Below are 17,472 nucleotides of genomic sequence, written 5' to 3' on the forward strand. Positions count from 1 at the left end.
TAATCAAATAACAATAATTAAATAATTTGTGTGTATATTTTTATAAACACTCACATTTGTGAACATATGCAGAAATATACAAAGATATTTCCTTTTTTGTTTATAAAATGTTCATGGTGTGCGATCCATTTATGCTTCGAATGTTTTTATATAAATTATCACCCGCAACATTGTACAGTGATGTCGGAATTTTATAATGAATAAAGACACAGTACAATAAAAACATAAAATTTATTGATATTTTTCATTATGTATACGTTCTCTTACTATAACGAATAATAAATAAATAAATTTACAATTAATTCATAAACAATCATTTATTCTAAAAAAACAAAAAAAAATTGTCACTACGGGGAATTGAACTCTGCTCGCACGGACGCAAAATAATAGCCGCACGCCTAACCTGCACAACCAGCGCGCTTCATGCAAAATTATGGCTATCCATTGTACTTATCGTACAGCTGAAAAATACATCATTTTACAATAAATTTTCTCCGAAACTAAAGCCCATACACCCAAAAGCTCTGACACGGTTTATACTCTCGACTTCCCCTTTCGAATGCACTATAGCTCATTCAAAAATAGAGTTAGCAGTTCGTGGTATCTCCTTGTTAGTAATGCTAATGTTATAACTCCTACTTAAGGTGAGTTGCGTTTACACATTTACGCTTATCTATTTGAAATAACTTAATAACTTTCGAGTGAGTCAAGGATTTCCATTAGTACCAATATAAAAGGCCGAAAAATGAAATGATTGTGATTGTAGTCTGAATATAAAAGAATTAGAATATGAAAAGAATAGTATGTAAATAAATCAACAAATAAAGTGAACTTTTAGGTTATATTATGAATTTGAAAATTATAAAATATGTATATATCTATATAGTAGAATTTATATAATAAAATATAATATTTAACTAAAAATGAAATTAAAATTTTAGGTTATCAATTTTGGAAAAAATTAATCATGGAAAATATGGAAAGCGTACGCTCGTTTGTTGCTATATATTTGAAAATAGTAGAAAATATGACGATGCAATATATACTATATGTACGAAATATTTTGATTAAACGGCGAAAGCGTCAGAAAGAAATTATATTACAACATTTGTTGAATTTAACACCACTAAATCATTTGCTTGATCTCGGACCCGTATTACAATTTTCACGACATAAATCAATTTTACAATCAAGATTAAGATGTTCAATTTTTATATTGGTATTATTGTCATATTTACACTGCGTCCGTTTACACGTCTTCCCTACGTCGATGTAGAAACTCTAAGCCTCTTCACCAAATGACTTTGAGTAAAGCCAGCGGCACACGGTGCTTGTTTTCGTGCTGGATTGCTTGCTGAATGAAAATACTGCGTTCTGATTGGTGCATTTCCATTCATCTTCGGAAATGTACCAATCAGAACGCAGTATTTTCATCCAGCATGCAATCCAGCACGAAAATAAGCACCGTGTGCCGTTGGCTTTACTACATCAATGTAATAACTTCGTCGTAAAGGAGTGTTTACACGGCATCTAACGTCAGTAGTTATAACATCGATGTTATAACTTTGACGTAAATTAGGCTGTGTAAACGTAGTCAATGGCAGTAAGCAGAAAGAAATAAGCGTAAGCAGTAAGAAATAAACCAATCACAGTCGATTATGACAAAAATAATCAACTGTGGTTGGTCCATTTCTTACTGTTCATGCCACAGATGTCTATACTATACTAGATTGCTAACTTCGATCTTTGACCTATACAAGAGCTGTGTCCTGCCTATTTTCCGGTTCGGCCATGAAGACCGCCAAAACATGGCGGCGGTGTGTGTTTGTAGTGCGTACGTGAGTATCCGATGCGTGTGTAGTAGTGCTGTACTGTATGTGATACCTGATGTGTCTACATTGATGTGTCGTATCTACTGCTATTTATATTAGTAAAACTGCAAATATATAAACGAGATAATGCCAAGTACATGTTGCATTGTTAATTGCAATAATACGAATAAAAAAGGATATCACTTATTTAAGTAAGTAGAATACATTTATATATAATAAATGTTCGAGGTTTGTAATATGTGAGGGTTATCTTGCAATTAAACATTGTTAATATTTCAGATTTCCGATAAAACGTCCAGAGATTTTTAAAAAATGGATTTGTGCAATCGGAGGAAATTTTACAGCAAAAAAACACTATGTAATCTGTAGTGCTCACTTTTTACCTACAGATATCATGGAAAAAGCAAATATAAGTAGTGTTCTATTAAAAAATTTGGCTGTGCCATCAATAGCTCTGAGAGCTCCTGCTTGTGACAGTGTTTCTGCAGTGGAATGTAATAGTGATCCTCTGATACAACCTGTTACGAGTTCCATGATGGAATGTGATACTATTCCTGCGATAGAATATACTGCAGCTTCTACATCTACAGTAAAAAATATGTCATCAATTGTGTGGAGAAGTATATTAAAAGAGAAAATAGAAAATGCAACAGTTCTTGCTTCAATTCCATCACCGAAAACACAACCTGCAAATGTTACTGGTGGTACTGCAAAACTGCCCAAGCAAAAATCAATTAAAATCATGAGCAATTCACTTTTATTAATTAAGAAGAAGCAGGAAATGAGTCCACGGAAAAAGCACATGTTGAGAATAATCAAAACAATGAAGCAAAAGCTAAAGAGAAAAGAAAACAAAATTAATTCATTGGAAAATCTATTATAAACTCTACGGTATAATTAAAAATTACTCTGTAAAATATTACAGTAATATAATTGTTACATATAATTTTCCATTTAACAGTGTAAGCATAATATAACACATATTATGCACCAGGTTTAGTGTTTAGGTTTAGGTTTTAGTGTTAAGTGGAACATTATAACTAAAAGTTATTGTTACTTTGTATTTACTGGGTATAATGTACACTGAAAAAAGAATTTGACCGTAGTTGTCAAAATGTAGTAAAATAATACCGACTCGATTGTTTAGTGGATACCTAGCAAATACAATATTACATGTAACATATATGTTAGTTGTAATTTCCTACTTAACAATGTAAACGTTATATAACACATATGTTATATAACAGTTATATTGTTGAGTAGGAAATTACATATAACATGTACGTTACATGTAACATTGTGTTTGCTGGATATAAGCAAATATTTGGTCAATATTAATAATAACTTTGTTAATATTGACCAAGTATTGAACAAATTTGATACTATTTCACTACATTTTAATAACTATGATCAGATTATTTTTTAGGTGTATGCAGCTTTATGCAGATAATGATAAATATGATAATATGAAGAAATATATTAGTAATGCATATTATACAAATGTTAAATATACATATAATGTTTAGAACAAAGAATCTTCTTGAGAGAGAAGGGAGTGACATTATTACTAAGAATTTTAGTGGACATATTGGCGAAATATTCCAAAACGAATGGAAGAATGCAAATAGAAACAAGAAAGGTTACCGATACAGCGATGAAATAAAAAAATTTGCAGTAACTCTACATTTTTATTCGCCGAAAGCCTATAACTATTGCAGGTACATTTCTCAAATTGTCATTGTTATTTATAAGTTTATAAATTAATATTGACGGTATTTTCAGATCAATTTTACATTTGCCGCATGCAAGCAGCATCAGAAATTGGATATTGTCGGTTAATGCAGAACCTGGTTTCTTGATTGATGTCTTTCAAGAGATATCGAAATTTCCACAAGATTCACGTCATTGCAATTTAGTGTTTGATTCGATGGCAATTCGGAAGCAACTGCTGTGGGATGATACATCTAAAAAATTGCTTGGATATTGCGAATACGGTAATGGAATATCTATTGAACCTGCGCAGAGTGAAGCCACCGAAGTCCTAGTTTTCCTGTTGGTTTCTCTTAGAGGTACTTGGAAGTGGCCGGTGGGTTATTTTTTCGTGAATAAAATAAATGCTGTAGTGCAAGCGGAACTGATAAAAACAGCATTAATATTGTCACAGCAATCAGGTATCCGGGTATGGAGTGTTACGTGTGATGGAGCTCATGCCAATTATTCTACGATGAATATATTAGGTTGCAATTTGTATACGTCAAATTACTTAGAGTTGAAAAATACATTTAAACATCCCAGCTCTGATTATGATATACACTTCATACCCGATGCTTGCCACAATGTAAAACTTGCTCGAAACACATTAGCTGATCTCCAAATTATTAAATCTCCTACTGCGTACATCAACTGGAATCACATAAGGAATTTATATAAGCTTCAACTCGAACTGAATTAAAAATTTGCAAATAAACTTAGTACTGCACATATAAATTACAAAGAAAATATTATGAAGGTAAAGCTTGCAGCACAGACTTTAAGTTCTTCAACTGCTGCTGCTTTGGAATTTTCACAATTGTCAGAAGTTGAAGACTTTCAAGACTGTGCTGGTACGATAGAATTTATGAAGGCAATTGATGAAATCTTTGATTTTTTAAATTCGCGCAATCCTTTCGGAAAAGGGTTTAAAGAACTGATATTTTTAAATAACATCAACTTCTTGCAACAAAGAATGGAACAAATAATTGCATATTTATATACTCTAATGGAATGTGACAATAAAAAGTTATGTACTGGTAGAAGAAAAGCTTTTATCGTAGGGTTTGCAACTGCTGTTAAATCGATTTTGCAAATAGCTAAAAATATTTTGATACAACCTTGTTTTAAATATTTAATGACATACAGGTTCAGCCAGGATCACTTAGAACTATTTTTCGCACAAGTGTGACGGCGACACAGTTGGAATAACAATCCAAATGTGTTGCAATTCAAAGCTGCTATGAAAAGTTTACTAATAAAAAATTCGATTTCAGCATCAGATACAGCTAATTGTGTCAGTTTCGATACAAAAGAAAACAATGCACAACTCCAATTAAAATGGGCGAAAAAAAAGTATGTTCAAAATTGGCACAATGACATTGATAGATTGACAGATTGTGAGATGTATGATGATTTATTTGATGAAGATGAGGATGTAGAACTAGATCTTAATGTCACCATGAGTGAAAGTAGTTCCCTTAAAAACAATATTTTATATTATATGGCAGGTTTCATAATCAAAGCAATTATTCGTACATTAAAATGTAAAGGTTGCATTGCCAACACCATCAGTGAAGTCAGCGATAAGCAGCATAACATTTCGTCATACACTATGTTAATAGATATAAAAGATAAGGGAGGTTTAGTGTACGCATCGAATGATGTATTAGGTGCGCAACTAAGTTCCCGCTGTTTTTCAAGAGATGGCTCCAGTAGTAAGTGCTGGTCGATTGTGACATAACCAAAACGTCATGAACCAAGCTTAGACATATGGTAAACAAACCGCTTTGACACATTAGTGATTTTGTTTTTGCGTCATATACTTTTGGTTGTGTGAAAATGTCTGATTGTGCCAAATAATCGTCATTTGCGGGAAGTGTTGCTTTTCTTCTTTCATTCGAAGAAAATGGCGGCTGAAGCGCATCGAGAACTCCAAAAAATTTACGGAGATGCTGCTCTAAGTGAAACAACGTGCCGTGATTGGTTCCGTCGTTTCAAAGACGGTGATTTCGATGTTGATGACCGTTCGCGTGAAGGAAGGCCAAAAACCTTCGAAGACGCTGAATTGGAAGCATTGCTCGATGAGGATCCGTGCCAAACGCAAAAAGAGCTTGCTTCAGCATTAGAAGTTACCCGCCAAACCATTTCCAAGCGATTGCATGCGTTAGGAATGATTCAAAAACAAGGAACTTGGGTTCCTTATGATTTGAAGCCAAGAGACGTTGAGCGTCGTTTTTTCGCCTGTGAACAACTGCTCCAGCGGCAAAAAAGGAAGGGTTTTCTTCATCACATCGTTACGGGTGATGAAAAATGGATTCATTACAGCAACCCAAAGAGAACAAAATCATGGGGACTGCCCGGTCATGCTTCTACGTCGTCGGCTCAGCCGAATATTCACGCTGCGAAGGTTTTGCTGTGTATTTGGTGGGACCAGGGCGGTGTTATTTATTATGAGCTGTTGAAACCGAACGAAATCATCACTGGGGAACGGTATCGAACTCAATTGATGCGATTGAGCCGAGCACTGCGCGAAAAGCGGCCACAATACGAGCAGAGGCACGAAAAAGTGATTCTACAGCATGACAACGCTCAGCCTCACGTTGTCAAACCCGTTAAAACCTACTTAGAAACGCTCAAATGGGAAGTCCTACCCCACCCGCCATATTCCCCAGATATTGCGCCGTCCGATTATTACTTGTTCCGTTCGATGGCACATGGTCTGGCTAATCAGCAGTTCCGCTCATATGAAGACATCTCAAAATGGCTTGATTCGTGGATAGCCTCAAAAGACGAACACTTCTACCGTGACGGTATTCGAGCTCTGCCAGAAAGATGGGAAAAATTTGTCGCTAGCAATGGGCAATATTTTGAATGATTCATTTGTAACCATTTTTTCACAATAAAGTTGCATTTTCATCAAAAAAACAGCGAGAACTTAGTTGCGCACCTAATATATAAAATTGTCTGTGCAACGGAAAAAGAATGTTGTCAGTTATTAAGAAAAAATGTAAATAAGCTACCAAAAGATGCATACGCTAAAATAATTTGTCGAGTTACACGCATATATGCATTACACACGAATTTATTTCCTACTCATTCTGAGTGCTATGAAGGATTTGAAATAGGTAGAGATAGGCCACACCGTTTGCAATTAATAAATATTATTTGTCATAAATACTTAACACTTAGAATGTATTCACTTACAAAAACAACGAAAGATAGAAATCCTGCAAGTAACAGACACAAATTTACAAAATTAATATTATTTAATAACACATAAGTTGCATTTTATTCTTTATATGTATGTAAAAAATATTAATACAAATACTTTGACATATTTTGAACTGTATATATTCAATTTAATTTTAACCTTTACCAAACACTTAGATTAGCAACACCTTATTAATACACACATCTTTAAATGATATTCTTTCTTGTTCGTATTTTTGAAATTTACAATACTTATTCGGCATTATCTCGTTTGTAGATTTGCAGTTTTACTAACATAAATAGTAGTAGACACATCAGATGTCACATACGCGCTACCACGCACTACTGCATACGTATCGGGTATTCACATACACACTACACACACACCGCCGCCATGCTTGGCGGTCTTCATGACTGAACCGGAAAATGGGCGGGACACAGCTCTTTTGAGAAGTTAGCAATCTAGTATAATATAGACATCTGTGGTTCATGCTTACTTCTTACTGCTTGCGGCCATTGTAGACCATGCTTTAGGAGGCCTTAATTCTAAAGCGTCGTCTACAATGGCAGTAAGCAGTAAGAAGTAAGCGTGAACAGTAAGAAATGGACCAACCACAGTTGATTATTTTTGTCATAATCGACTATGATTGGTTTATTTCTTACCGCTTACGCTTACTTCTTACTGCTTACTGCCATTGTAGACCACGCTTAAAGTCTACGTCTAAAGACTACTTTTCTCAGCCATTACTCCTGCTGCCATTGTAGACCACGCTTAAAAGAATCAACCAATCAGAGTTCTTTATTGCTGAGGAGAGAAATGAAGAAAACTAATTGGTTTATTCTCTTATGTGTTATGTATTATATGTTATGCAAAAGCCTGTGCTCTTGCCATTATGTCCATGACCGTATGGTCGCGGACATAAAGGCCCATCTACAATGCAAGAATAAGGTTGTAAACAGTAAGAAATGGACCAACCATAATCGATTATTCTTATAATAATCGATTGTGGTTGGTCTATTTCTTAAAGCGTGGTCTACAATGGCAGTAAGCAGTAAGAAGTAAGCGTAAGCGGTAAGAAATAAACCAATCACAGTCGATTATGACAAAAATAATCAACTGTGATTGGTCCATTTCTTACTGTTCATGCTTTCTTCTTACTGCTTACGGCCATTGTAGACCACGCAAAAGGCTCGTCTACATTAGCTGTAAGAGTAAGGTTGTAAGGTTGCAAGACACGAAATGAAATATTTTCATTCGCTGACAACTTACGTTACAGCCTTACTCTTACAGCTATTGTAGACGAGCCTTTACTGCTTACGCTTAGAACCTTATTCTTGCAGCCATTGTAGATGGGCCTTAATAGTTTGTGCCCGTTTTTTTGCAACTTTCGGAACGCATCCCGACTCGAGAAGAATGAGAGTCAGTGTTCCGCCTGCGGAGCACGCCTGCGTAGTGACTCACAACGAAAGGCGAGAAATGAAATATATGCGGTGGGACATATTGTAATAATACAGATTCAGATGAAATGAATACTCCAGCATTAAATGGAAATGAGGGAACACAGAATAGACAAGAATCATCCGATGTAAGTCTTATACTCCGAGGGACATCCGAAAAAAGGTAGAGATAAATAAACATGTTTATGTTTTTAAAACAATTCGAACTTAATTAAGAGAATTAAGCTGCATTACGATAGTTACGATTCTGTTATACATTTATATGTGATTTGTTGTTTCAGCAACAGCCATCTTCTATAACAGAAGTAATGATATTAGATACAGAAGCAGCTGTTATAGCGAATTTTGAATTTTTGGGACATACAGACATGGACATGGAAGAGGAAGAAGGGGATGGAGAGGATTAAATTTATGATGCAAATACAGATACCAAACCAAATAAAGTAACGTTTACTATCATCTTGCGTTTTAATGATATTGTTCATGCTATTTGTTAACATAATTTCTTATTTTTCAGACATCTATCCCCCTTCTAGCGGGAAGATCTTGATACAGATGCTGAGGTAGAAGGAGTATTAAATGAATTAAATCTCCTCACAGAAATTGAAGAATCGCCACCTAGTTCTATCCATCTGGAAATGAATTTTTCTAAGGGGTTAGTAAATCCCTTTTTATTCGTGTACTTTAAGATAAAATATAAACCTATTACAATAATAGATATTTTGTAATATTGTGATATATAATCACATAATTTAATGATGTCTGTAGATTTATTACATAGAGGATTACAAGATCCAAGTCGCCCAAATAATAAAGAAGGCGGTGACTCCACGCTGGAATTAGGAGGATTAGAACAATTTTGTGTTAACAATGATGCAAAAATATCGTACGATGTAAGTTCCAAGAATTTTCCCCTGTATTTCAGTCGAGTCGCTTTTTCAGCTATGTAAGAGTTACAGTTGAATGAATACAGTTTGATCTCTTCGAACGTTTCGATGATCTCTGCGAGCATCACGGATGTGAGAAGATATCTTCATTGGGCGACTGCTATTATTGCGTGAGGGAATGTCCCGAGCCGAGGTCCGATCACACAAAGTACTGCATAGAAATGGGTCTAGATGAGTGGAATGTTATTGACACGTGGTTGTCAGATATCTTCAAATCTGGTGCTAAATTAATGCTGTGCGTTTCTCATCTTAACAGCTATGATCGAAGCGATCAAACAATTCGACATCGAAAGAAGGGAAGGTGTGAACATGAGAATAGGTGTGCATACGGGCACCGTGCTCTGCGGGATCGTGGGTACGAAAAGATTCAAGTTCGATGTCTGGTCGAACGATGTGACATTGGCAAATAAACTCGAGAACACGGGAAAACCCGGTCGTATACACTTGAGTGAGAATACCCTGAGATTTGTGGACGACCAGTACATCACGGAAAAGGGAAAACTAGTCAATGGTGAGTAAATTAATTCGGAAGAAAAGCAAGCAGACCAAAATTGGAATTTTACGTGTCGTGCGTTGTTGGAAATATCGCATAACAGCCTGGCAATGAGCAAAATATTGGAACTTGTTTATTCGTTTCAGGTGTTAAAACTTATTTCATACGGGCCTGCAAGTCGGACTTCATGAATCAATTTATCACGAACGTTACGTCACCGAAAAATATCTCACCGTTGATGCAGTCACGTAGCCGTCTGGCGTCGTGCAATACTCAGGTTAAGCCACGCCATCATTACCTCCACATGATCATCAACACAAGCAACTACCGGATGAAAGCCAATTCCTTGCCGAGTATCTTAGATTCCGAGAATGACGGTATCTGAATAAGAATCTGGCACGGTTTCTCCGCGTGAACTCTTTAATTATTGTCCTTTTTTTTTTTAAAGAACTTAAATGATCGAACACTGACACGAGTTACACATTGCCGGATGACTCTGAGACTGGCTGGATGGAAAGAATCAGGAAGGTGACGAAAGCCGCGTTAGTCCGGGAAAGCGGCGAGAAGCCGCGCAGGATTCGGGAGGGCGATAAGAGCCACGTAGGAGCCGGGAAGGCGGCGAGAACAGCGCAGGAATCAGGAAAGCGGCGAGATCCACGTTGGTCCGGGAAACTGGCGAGGAGCCGCGCGGGATTCGGGAGGGCGATGAGAGCCACGTAGGAACCGAGAAGGCGGCGAGAACAGCGCAGGAATCAGGAAGGCGGCGAGATCCACGTTGGTCCGGGAAACCAGCGAGGAGCCGCGCGGGACTCAGGTGGTCGATGTGGTCCACGTAGAAAACGGGGAGGCGACGAAAAAGAAATACCCTAGAAAAAGGAAGAAATAAACGTCTGGTCTCGACGAGCTCCTAGGAAAGAATCGCTCTACTCCTTTTTCTGTTTTAAAAAGAACATCGATTAACAACCTTTCAGCTTTCTCAGCTGCTAGGCATCATGATGTTTTTCTTTTAAAAACATAAGAAGGAAATGCCTTCAAAGCGCGAGCATGGAACTCAGAGATGAGCCACGCAAAGTAGCAAGTGAACTCAACGATGAGCCGCGAGAGCTCACCATGTATCTCCGCCCCCATGGGCTTTCGAATTAGTTATTTGATTCTACTTTTGTATTAAAAACTCCGCCGCCGTGGGCCAACCAATTAATTCTCCGCCGCCGTGGGCCAACGATTAACTCTCCGCCGCCGTGGGCCAACGATTAACTCTCCGCCTCCGTGGGCCAGCGATTAACTCTCCGCCGCCGTGGGCCAACGATTAACTCTCCGCCTCCGTGGGTCAGCGATTAACTCTCCGCCGCCGTGGGCCAACGAATAACTCTCCGCCGCCGTGGGCTAACGATTAACTTAAGATTTTTCAAAACAAAATTTTTACTTGCTAGAGAGATCCTGAAGTGTCGTCTAGGAGTTGTTCAAGATTCTTCAACAGACGGCGACACTATAAACGAAAAAGAGGATTCAAACAAGAGCTCGACGTCCACCGCTAGTTACGGCAAGAAGAAAATACGAAACAAACTATCGAAGTACTTGCAGAGGCAACGGACGACCAAGGAAATAACACCACTGGAGATAGAGGAGGGGAGAAATATCGCCATGGGACAAGCGAAACCTGAAGTCCAGACGTATGAGGAGTACAATGGGTTTAAACGAGTATGTGGACCTCTTCATTTCCCTACTTGGCATATTTCGTAGTCTCTCGACAGTTACGATTGACTTCTTCGTTGTCCTATTCAATTTTGTTTGGTGTTCCAAATTCTCAAAGACTCGACGTAATGATATATATATATATATATATATATATACAGATTGCATGAAAAGTTCGCGGAGCGGCATCTATAAGTAAACGGTAGAATTATAAATTGTAGTCGGTTATATAGAATCACTCTTCACATGAACCTAAGTTAGGTTTCATTTCCATCTGTCAATTCTTTCTGTGTTTACAAGCCAATTGAAGTTGACGTGTCAGTATATTTGTTTGCAATGGAAAATTTGAAACAGCGTGCAATGATTGAGTTCTTTGTTAAAAAAGATTTAAAGGCAATGGAAATTCATTCCGAGATGGTAAATGTGTTAGGGGAATCTGCTCCTTCAAAAACAATGGTTTGTAAATGGGCACTTGAGTTTCAACGTGGTTGTACAAGCATTGAAGATGATCCACGCAGTGGACGTCCAAAAAGCGCATCAACACCAGAAATCATTGAGCAAATACATGTTATTGTTTCTGAAGATCCAAGTGTGACTACGCGTGAAATTGCTCATACCATAGGCATTTCAGATGAACGGGTACGGCATATTTTGCATAAAGAATTACAAAAGGTGTTTGGAAAAGTGGTGCCGCATATGTTAACAATTCAACAAAAACTCGTTCGAAAGCAAATTTTTCAGCGTCATTTGGATCGTCTTAAGAAGAATAAAACCGATTTTGTGCGTTGTTTTATAACTATGGATGAAACTTGGATCTATCACCATAATCCTAAATTGAAACAGGAACGTTTACAATGGACTGAAGCTGGATGTTCAACTCCAAAGCAAACAAAGCATGAAAGATCGGCAAAAAAGGTTTTGGCATCAGTTTTTTGGGATACTAAAGGGATTTTGTTAATTGACTATCTGGAAAAAGGTAAAACAATTCAAAGGTAAAATAACTCTGAATATTATTGCAACCTTTTGGATCAATTGGACGCAAACATTCGTGAGAAAAGACCTGGTTTGCAGCACAAACAAATCATTTTTTACCAAGACAACGCACCTGCTCACAAAAATGTTTTGTTAATGTCTAAATTCAATTAATTGAAGTACAAATTGCTTGATCATCCACCGTATTCGCCAGATTTGGCACTCAGTGACTTCTGTCTGTTCCGAAGCCTGAAACAATTCCTCCGTGGAAAGCATTTTTTGTCGAATGAAGAAGCTATAACAGCCATAGAGGAATATTTCGCAGACCTTCCAGAAACACACTTCCGCGATGGAAAAATTATTGGATAGCCATTGGGCCAAATGTATTGAAGTTAACGGAGACTATATTGAAGAATAAAATCATTTTTAGAATTAGGTATTCTTTATTTCAGTTTCGCTCCGCAAACTTTTCACGCAACCTGTATATATATAAGAACATATATTTGAATGTTATATTTTTTCAATATATTTTATGTAATATGATTTTTCTTTTATCCATTATATAAAAATAATATATTTCAGTAAGAATCATATAACTTCTAGATGCTGTTACATATATTGTTAATATAATTTAATAAAGTATAATAATGAACAATATATTTGCTTATTTTTTAACTACATAAGTACAATCCATAAATTTCAATCAAAACTATATCATTTTTCTTTTTTTCTTTCAAGAATTTATCGTTAACAACTGTTTGTAAGTATCAGTGACATTATTTCATCACGTATAATTAATATAATAAAACTTCCTTAATCCTTTGATGCATGGTGGTAACCCATGTTATTACCTAAACTTCTTTACTATTTGGCAGTTCATTATCCAACTAACACATTTAGACTGGTTTTTTGTATTTTACCGCTATCTTAGAGATAGACTAATATAAAAAAATAGTTTAGGACTTATTATTTATTGCAAAAGTTTTATAAATAAACAGAGCAAAAAATCTTTTTTCTGACTTCGGATTCGTGATCAGCGACACAAAAAACAACTGTATACCAAATTTCATAAATAATGGATCAACGAAAAATATATGCTTCATATACATAATACATGCTCAAGCCCTAGACAGAATTTGTGTGCCCCGTTAATGTATGACTAAAGACATTTAGTTCGTACGAGTCGTATGGATCAATGTTAGCCAATGATAATGTCCAACAATGGATCATGCCATCTAAACCACCGCTGTAACATCGATTGCCTGTACTATACATGGCTAGACACAACACAGGTTCAGTGTATGATCTGAATGTGTAAAGTGGTTTTACATCTAACGAAGCTGATCTGAAAAAATATTAAAACATAAAATTATGATATACAGTATCTTTGAAATGAAATGTTGCGGTTTATATTTTATATATTTTCACAGCATTAATCGATATTAAATTTACTTTTTTGCCGGTATAGTCTTATGAAGATTCCACAACTTCAGTATGCGATCATCGCTTGCGGTGATAAGAAGCGGATTTGCGGAGTGGAAGACGAGTGCTCTAACAGCTTCAAAATGCGAACGTAACGTATATTTAGCGTTCCATGTTTTTCTGAAGGTCTCCTTCGTGGTGGAAACCATCTGTGTCGCAAGAAATAATATGTTGAGAGTGTCAACAAACTGTAACTCTTATATAGCTGAAAAAGCGACTCGACTGAAATTTCCCGAATAGGGGAAAATTCTTGGAACTTACATCGTACGATATTTCTGCATCATTGTTAACACATAATTGTTCTAATTCTCCTAATTCCAGCGTGGAGTCACCGCCTTCTTTATTATTTAGGCGACTTGGATCTTGTAATCCTCTATGTAATAAATCTACAGGCATCATTAGATTATGTGATTATATGTGATAATATTACAAAATATCTATTATTGTAATAGGTTTATATTTTATCTTAAAGTACACGAATAAAAAGGGATTTACTAACCCCTTTGAAGAATTCATTTTCAGATGGATAGAACCAGGTGGCGATTCTTCAATTTCTGTGAGGAGATTTAATTCATTTAATACTTCTTCTGCCTCTGCATCTGTATCAACACCTTCCGCTAGAAGGGAGATAGATGCCTGAAAAATAAGAAATTATGTTAACAAATAGCGTGAACAATATCATTAAAACGCAAGATGATAGTAATAGTTACTTTATTTGGTTTGGTATCCGTATTTGCATCATAAATTTCATCCTCTACATCTCCTTCTTCCTCTTCCATGTCCATGTCTGTATGTCCCAAAAATTCAAAATTCGCTATAACAGCTGCTTCTGTATCTAATATCATTACTTCTGTTATAGAAGATGGCTGTTGCTGAAACAACAAATCACATATAAATGTATAACAGAATCGTAACTATCGTAATGCAGCTTAATTCTCTTAATTAAGTTCGAATTGTTTTAAAAACATAAACATGTTTATTTATCTCTACCTTTTTTCGGATGTCCCCCGGAGTATAAGACTTACATCGGATGATTCTTGTCTATTCTGTGTTCCCTCATTTCCATTTAATGCTGGAGTATTCATTTCATCTGAATCTGTATTATTATAATATGTCCCACCGCGTATATTTCATTTCTCGCCTTTCGTTGTGAGTCACTGCGCAGACGTGCTCCGCAGGCGGAACAGTGATTCTCATTCTTCTCGAGTCGGGATACGTTCCGAAAGTTGCAAAAAAACGGGCACAAACTATTATGTCCGCGAGTGTACAATAAAGAATCTTCGCGGCATGTGTGATCCTACGTAAGCAGCTCATGGTGCATAGGAACGGTTATATTGAATCGATGCATAAGTTCTCGTCGATTTTTTGCAATTTTTCTTCATTGAAATGAAACAATCGATACAACATAAACCAAGCAAAGTATTTTCTATCATCTTCTATGATCTTTTCCCATTTTTTCAGCAATATGTGAATACCACGTTGAAAGAACAAATTATAGATATTCTATCTATATTCTAACTGTACTTCTTTTTCAATGTTACCACTATCTTGCAACAACATCGCAGAAATATTTTGCAACTTCCATGCAATATTATAATGTTGCAGTGTGTAATGTCTATACAACATTTCTATACTGTATGGATTAAGTCAAATTTAAACTTGAACTGTATATGTATGCACGATCATAGATAGAAAGATTATTCATAATATTTGTGTGAATTTTAAAACGTATTCCTCTTGACCAACAAGATTTTCTGATCGGGAAAATAATTTTTCCTATTGTTCAAATTGTCCCAATTATCTCATTCTTTACGCAAAAAATAACGGATAACTTCTCTGTGTCGAGTGTACTTATTTAATTAAAGAATTTCAAGAACACTTTTTCGATGAAAACGTAATAGTGTACGCTATACACCGGTACAAATTGATTAGAACATTGCATTATTTACAATATTTACACATTCATATTTAAATATTTATTACGTTATTTATAATAGTATTTTTTATATCGTAATATAATTTTCACATATACACTTCATGTAGCTTGTAATTGAAGAACAAAAATATTAATATGATGGAAATAGCGCGTAATTGTTAGATGCCGAGTGTCGGATGCATGTCTGAAAATATCACGCCCAGACGTCGGTTCAGTTGAGGTCAGACTACCTCCAGTGGAATTAACCAAAGTAAGAGAAACAAGATAAGACTAGACAAATAGAATATAAAATCCAAGAAAAATACGTAGTGACAGGACGACATAGATAGAAAATTCTGGCTCCATATAGATCGAAACAAAATCCCGTTTTCTTACTGTATGTTCCATATATTATGTATATAAATATTATATATTCCAATAAAACTTGAATATTACAATCGTAGTTCTTGAAGGACTACGAGTGGTCGAAGGAACTATTTCGATTTGTGATCGCAATGAATTTCGGTTTGATTTTTATTGTTGAAGTGTAAACATGTTACTTGCAACACAATATTTTTATTATAAATCACTTTTTTCAATAACGACTTAATGACAGCGTTATTTTTTTTATTATTAGTGATAATAACTGCTTAGATAGTAAGACATCATTTTAATTACTAAACATGTTCATACAAAAGATTTCAAGTGACTCATAAAATGGCGGTCATATATAAACGTTTTAATCATCAAAAATTAGACCAATAAGAGTTATGCGAGGATATCAATAATGGTTAATTTTTTTCTTTTGATAGGAAGATGATTTCTTTAATCAATTTTTAGTGGCTGAATATCTGAGAGTTTTATTACAAATTTAGTTTTGTTACAAATATTGCTCTTTGATAAGTCTTTTAACCCTTTCGATCCTATTAAGTTACATATGCCCCGCAATGAATCCAAAAATTTATTTTATTAGCATTATTTGACTTATTTTTTTACATATATCAACATATATATGTGGAATCCCGTGAGAAAAATTGAGACCAAAAGGATTAAATGATAGTATATTGCTGTCATAACGTTACATCTTTAAGACGTAAATTTCTCTCCTGAATTAAATGCTTTATTTTATGTTGACATCAAAATCTGGCAAAAAATGTAAATAATTGTTACATAACCTTTTAATTACACATGACATTTCTTTCGTTCATTATATAACTATGTGATCATTTGAGTAGGATGTTACAACTAACGTATATGTAAATAAATGTTATATCGCACGTTACATTTTGTTATGTAATTAGCAAAAATGGAAGTGACCCTTCATTCTTAACAGCTATGAATTATCTTTTTATTCCACGTATTTTTTGTTTCGCTAGACGTAGCCAATATAACGCTACAGATAATGGTCGCATATCGACTATTGTTGAGTTATTTTCAAAATGTTAGCTTTTTTAAAGTTTGATAAATAAAATAACAAGTTACCGCGACTTCTTATTTTTTGCATAATAACGACGGTAATGAGTTATCTTTCAAAATGAGTAACACAGTAACGAGTCATTTTTTTCTCTTAAACATATACCACTAACGAATCACTATTAACGTATAACTTCCCCAAAATGTGTAACTTTTACACGCCGATAAATCGGACATATAACTGTTTGCGTCGTGCAAATAAGACACGAGAGTACCGCCGTTTGTTCTTCGAATCCCTCGAAAAAG

General features: G+C 35.5%; 3 protein-coding genes and 1 long non-coding RNA gene across 12 annotated transcripts; 2 read left to right on the top strand and 2 right to left on the bottom strand.

Moving 5' to 3' along the window:
* Positions 1–1,841: 1,841 nt before the first annotated feature.
* LOC112588052 (THAP domain-containing protein 3-like) lies at positions 1,842–2,730 on the top strand. Its single transcript, XM_025297842.1, has 2 exons — positions 1,842–2,023; positions 2,112–2,730. Exons 1-2 carry the CDS (start codon positions 1,959–1,961, stop codon positions 2,713–2,715), a joined length of 669 nt encoding a protein of 222 aa, XP_025153627.1. The 5' UTR covers positions 1,842–1,958; the 3' UTR covers positions 2,716–2,730.
* Positions 2,731–3,914: 1,184 nt separating this feature from the next.
* On the bottom strand, positions 3,915–5,189 carry LOC112588325 (uncharacterized). The gene is made up of 3 exons (XR_003112757.1): positions 5,121–5,189; positions 4,154–4,235; positions 3,915–4,051 (listed from the first exon to the last, which is right to left on the bottom strand). It is a non-coding gene; the product is annotated as an uncharacterized LOC112588325 (long non-coding RNA).
* Positions 5,190–8,222: 3,033 nt separating this feature from the next.
* On the top strand, positions 8,223–11,045 carry LOC112588323 (adenylate cyclase type 9-like). 6 transcript variants are annotated; one of them, XM_025297836.1, is made up of 8 exons: positions 8,223–8,415; positions 8,534–8,695; positions 8,770–8,907; positions 9,021–9,145; positions 9,212–9,370; positions 9,456–9,710; positions 9,839–10,069; positions 10,141–11,045. In XM_025297836.1, exons 5-8 carry the CDS (start codon positions 9,361–9,363, stop codon positions 10,149–10,151), a joined length of 507 nt encoding a protein of 168 aa, XP_025153621.1. In that variant the 5' UTR covers positions 8,223–8,415; positions 8,534–8,695; positions 8,770–8,907; positions 9,021–9,145; positions 9,212–9,360; the 3' UTR covers positions 10,152–11,045. The 6 variants fall into 6 exon arrangements, with proteins under 6 accessions (XP_025153621.1, XP_025153623.1, XP_025153620.1 ...); XM_025297838.1 differs by having other exon boundaries at positions 9,212–9,347; XM_025297835.1 differs by having other exon boundaries at positions 9,226–9,370.
* Positions 11,046–13,363: 2,318 nt separating this feature from the next.
* Positions 13,364–14,936, bottom strand: LOC105188132 (striatin-3). 4 transcript variants are annotated; one of them, XM_025297828.1, is made up of 5 exons: positions 14,829–14,936; positions 14,338–14,710; positions 14,100–14,224; positions 13,809–13,987; positions 13,364–13,701 (listed from the first exon to the last, which is right to left on the bottom strand). In XM_025297828.1, exons 4-5 carry the CDS (start codon positions 13,985–13,987, stop codon positions 13,482–13,484), a joined length of 399 nt encoding a protein of 132 aa, XP_025153613.1. In that variant the 5' UTR covers positions 14,100–14,224; positions 14,338–14,710; positions 14,829–14,936; the 3' UTR covers positions 13,364–13,481. The 4 variants fall into 4 exon arrangements, 3 of the variants coding, with proteins under 3 accessions (XP_025153613.1, XP_025153615.1, XP_025153614.1); XR_003112755.1 differs by lacking the exon at positions 13,364–13,701 and having other exon boundaries at positions 13,929–13,987; positions 14,338–14,474; positions 14,549–14,710; XM_025297830.1 differs by lacking the exons at positions 13,364–13,701; positions 13,809–13,987 and having other exon boundaries at positions 14,001–14,224; positions 14,338–14,474; positions 14,549–14,710.
* Between the last annotated feature and the right edge of the window lie 2,536 nt (positions 14,937–17,472).

This window comes from Harpegnathos saltator, unplaced genomic scaffold, assembly GCF_003227715.2.
Source record: "Harpegnathos saltator strain DR-91 unplaced genomic scaffold, Hsal_v8.6 scaffold19, whole genome shotgun sequence".
NCBI classification, from domain to species: Eukaryota; Metazoa; Arthropoda; class Insecta; order Hymenoptera; family Formicidae; genus Harpegnathos; species Harpegnathos saltator.

Coding starts and splice junctions, on each gene's coding strand:
- LOC112588052 (XM_025297842.1), top strand. CDS start 1,959: ATGCCAAGTACATGTTGCATTGTTAATTGCAATAATACGAATAAAAAA. Junction 2,024..2,111: donor AAAGGATATCACTTATTTAA/GTAAGTAGAATA, acceptor TTAATATTTCAG/ATTTCCGATAAAACGTCCAG.
- LOC112588323 (XM_025297834.1), top strand. Junction 9,711..9,838: donor AAAGGGAAAACTAGTCAATG/GTGAGTAAATTA, acceptor TATTCGTTTCAG/GTGTTAAAACTTATTTCATA.
- LOC105188132 (XM_025297828.1), bottom strand. CDS start 13,987: ATGGTTTCCACCACGAAGGAGACCTTCAGAAAAACATGGAACGCTAAA. Junction 13,702..13,808: donor AAGACTATACCGGCAAAAAA/GTAAATTTAATA, acceptor ATATTTTTTCAG/ATCAGCTTCGTTAGATGTAA.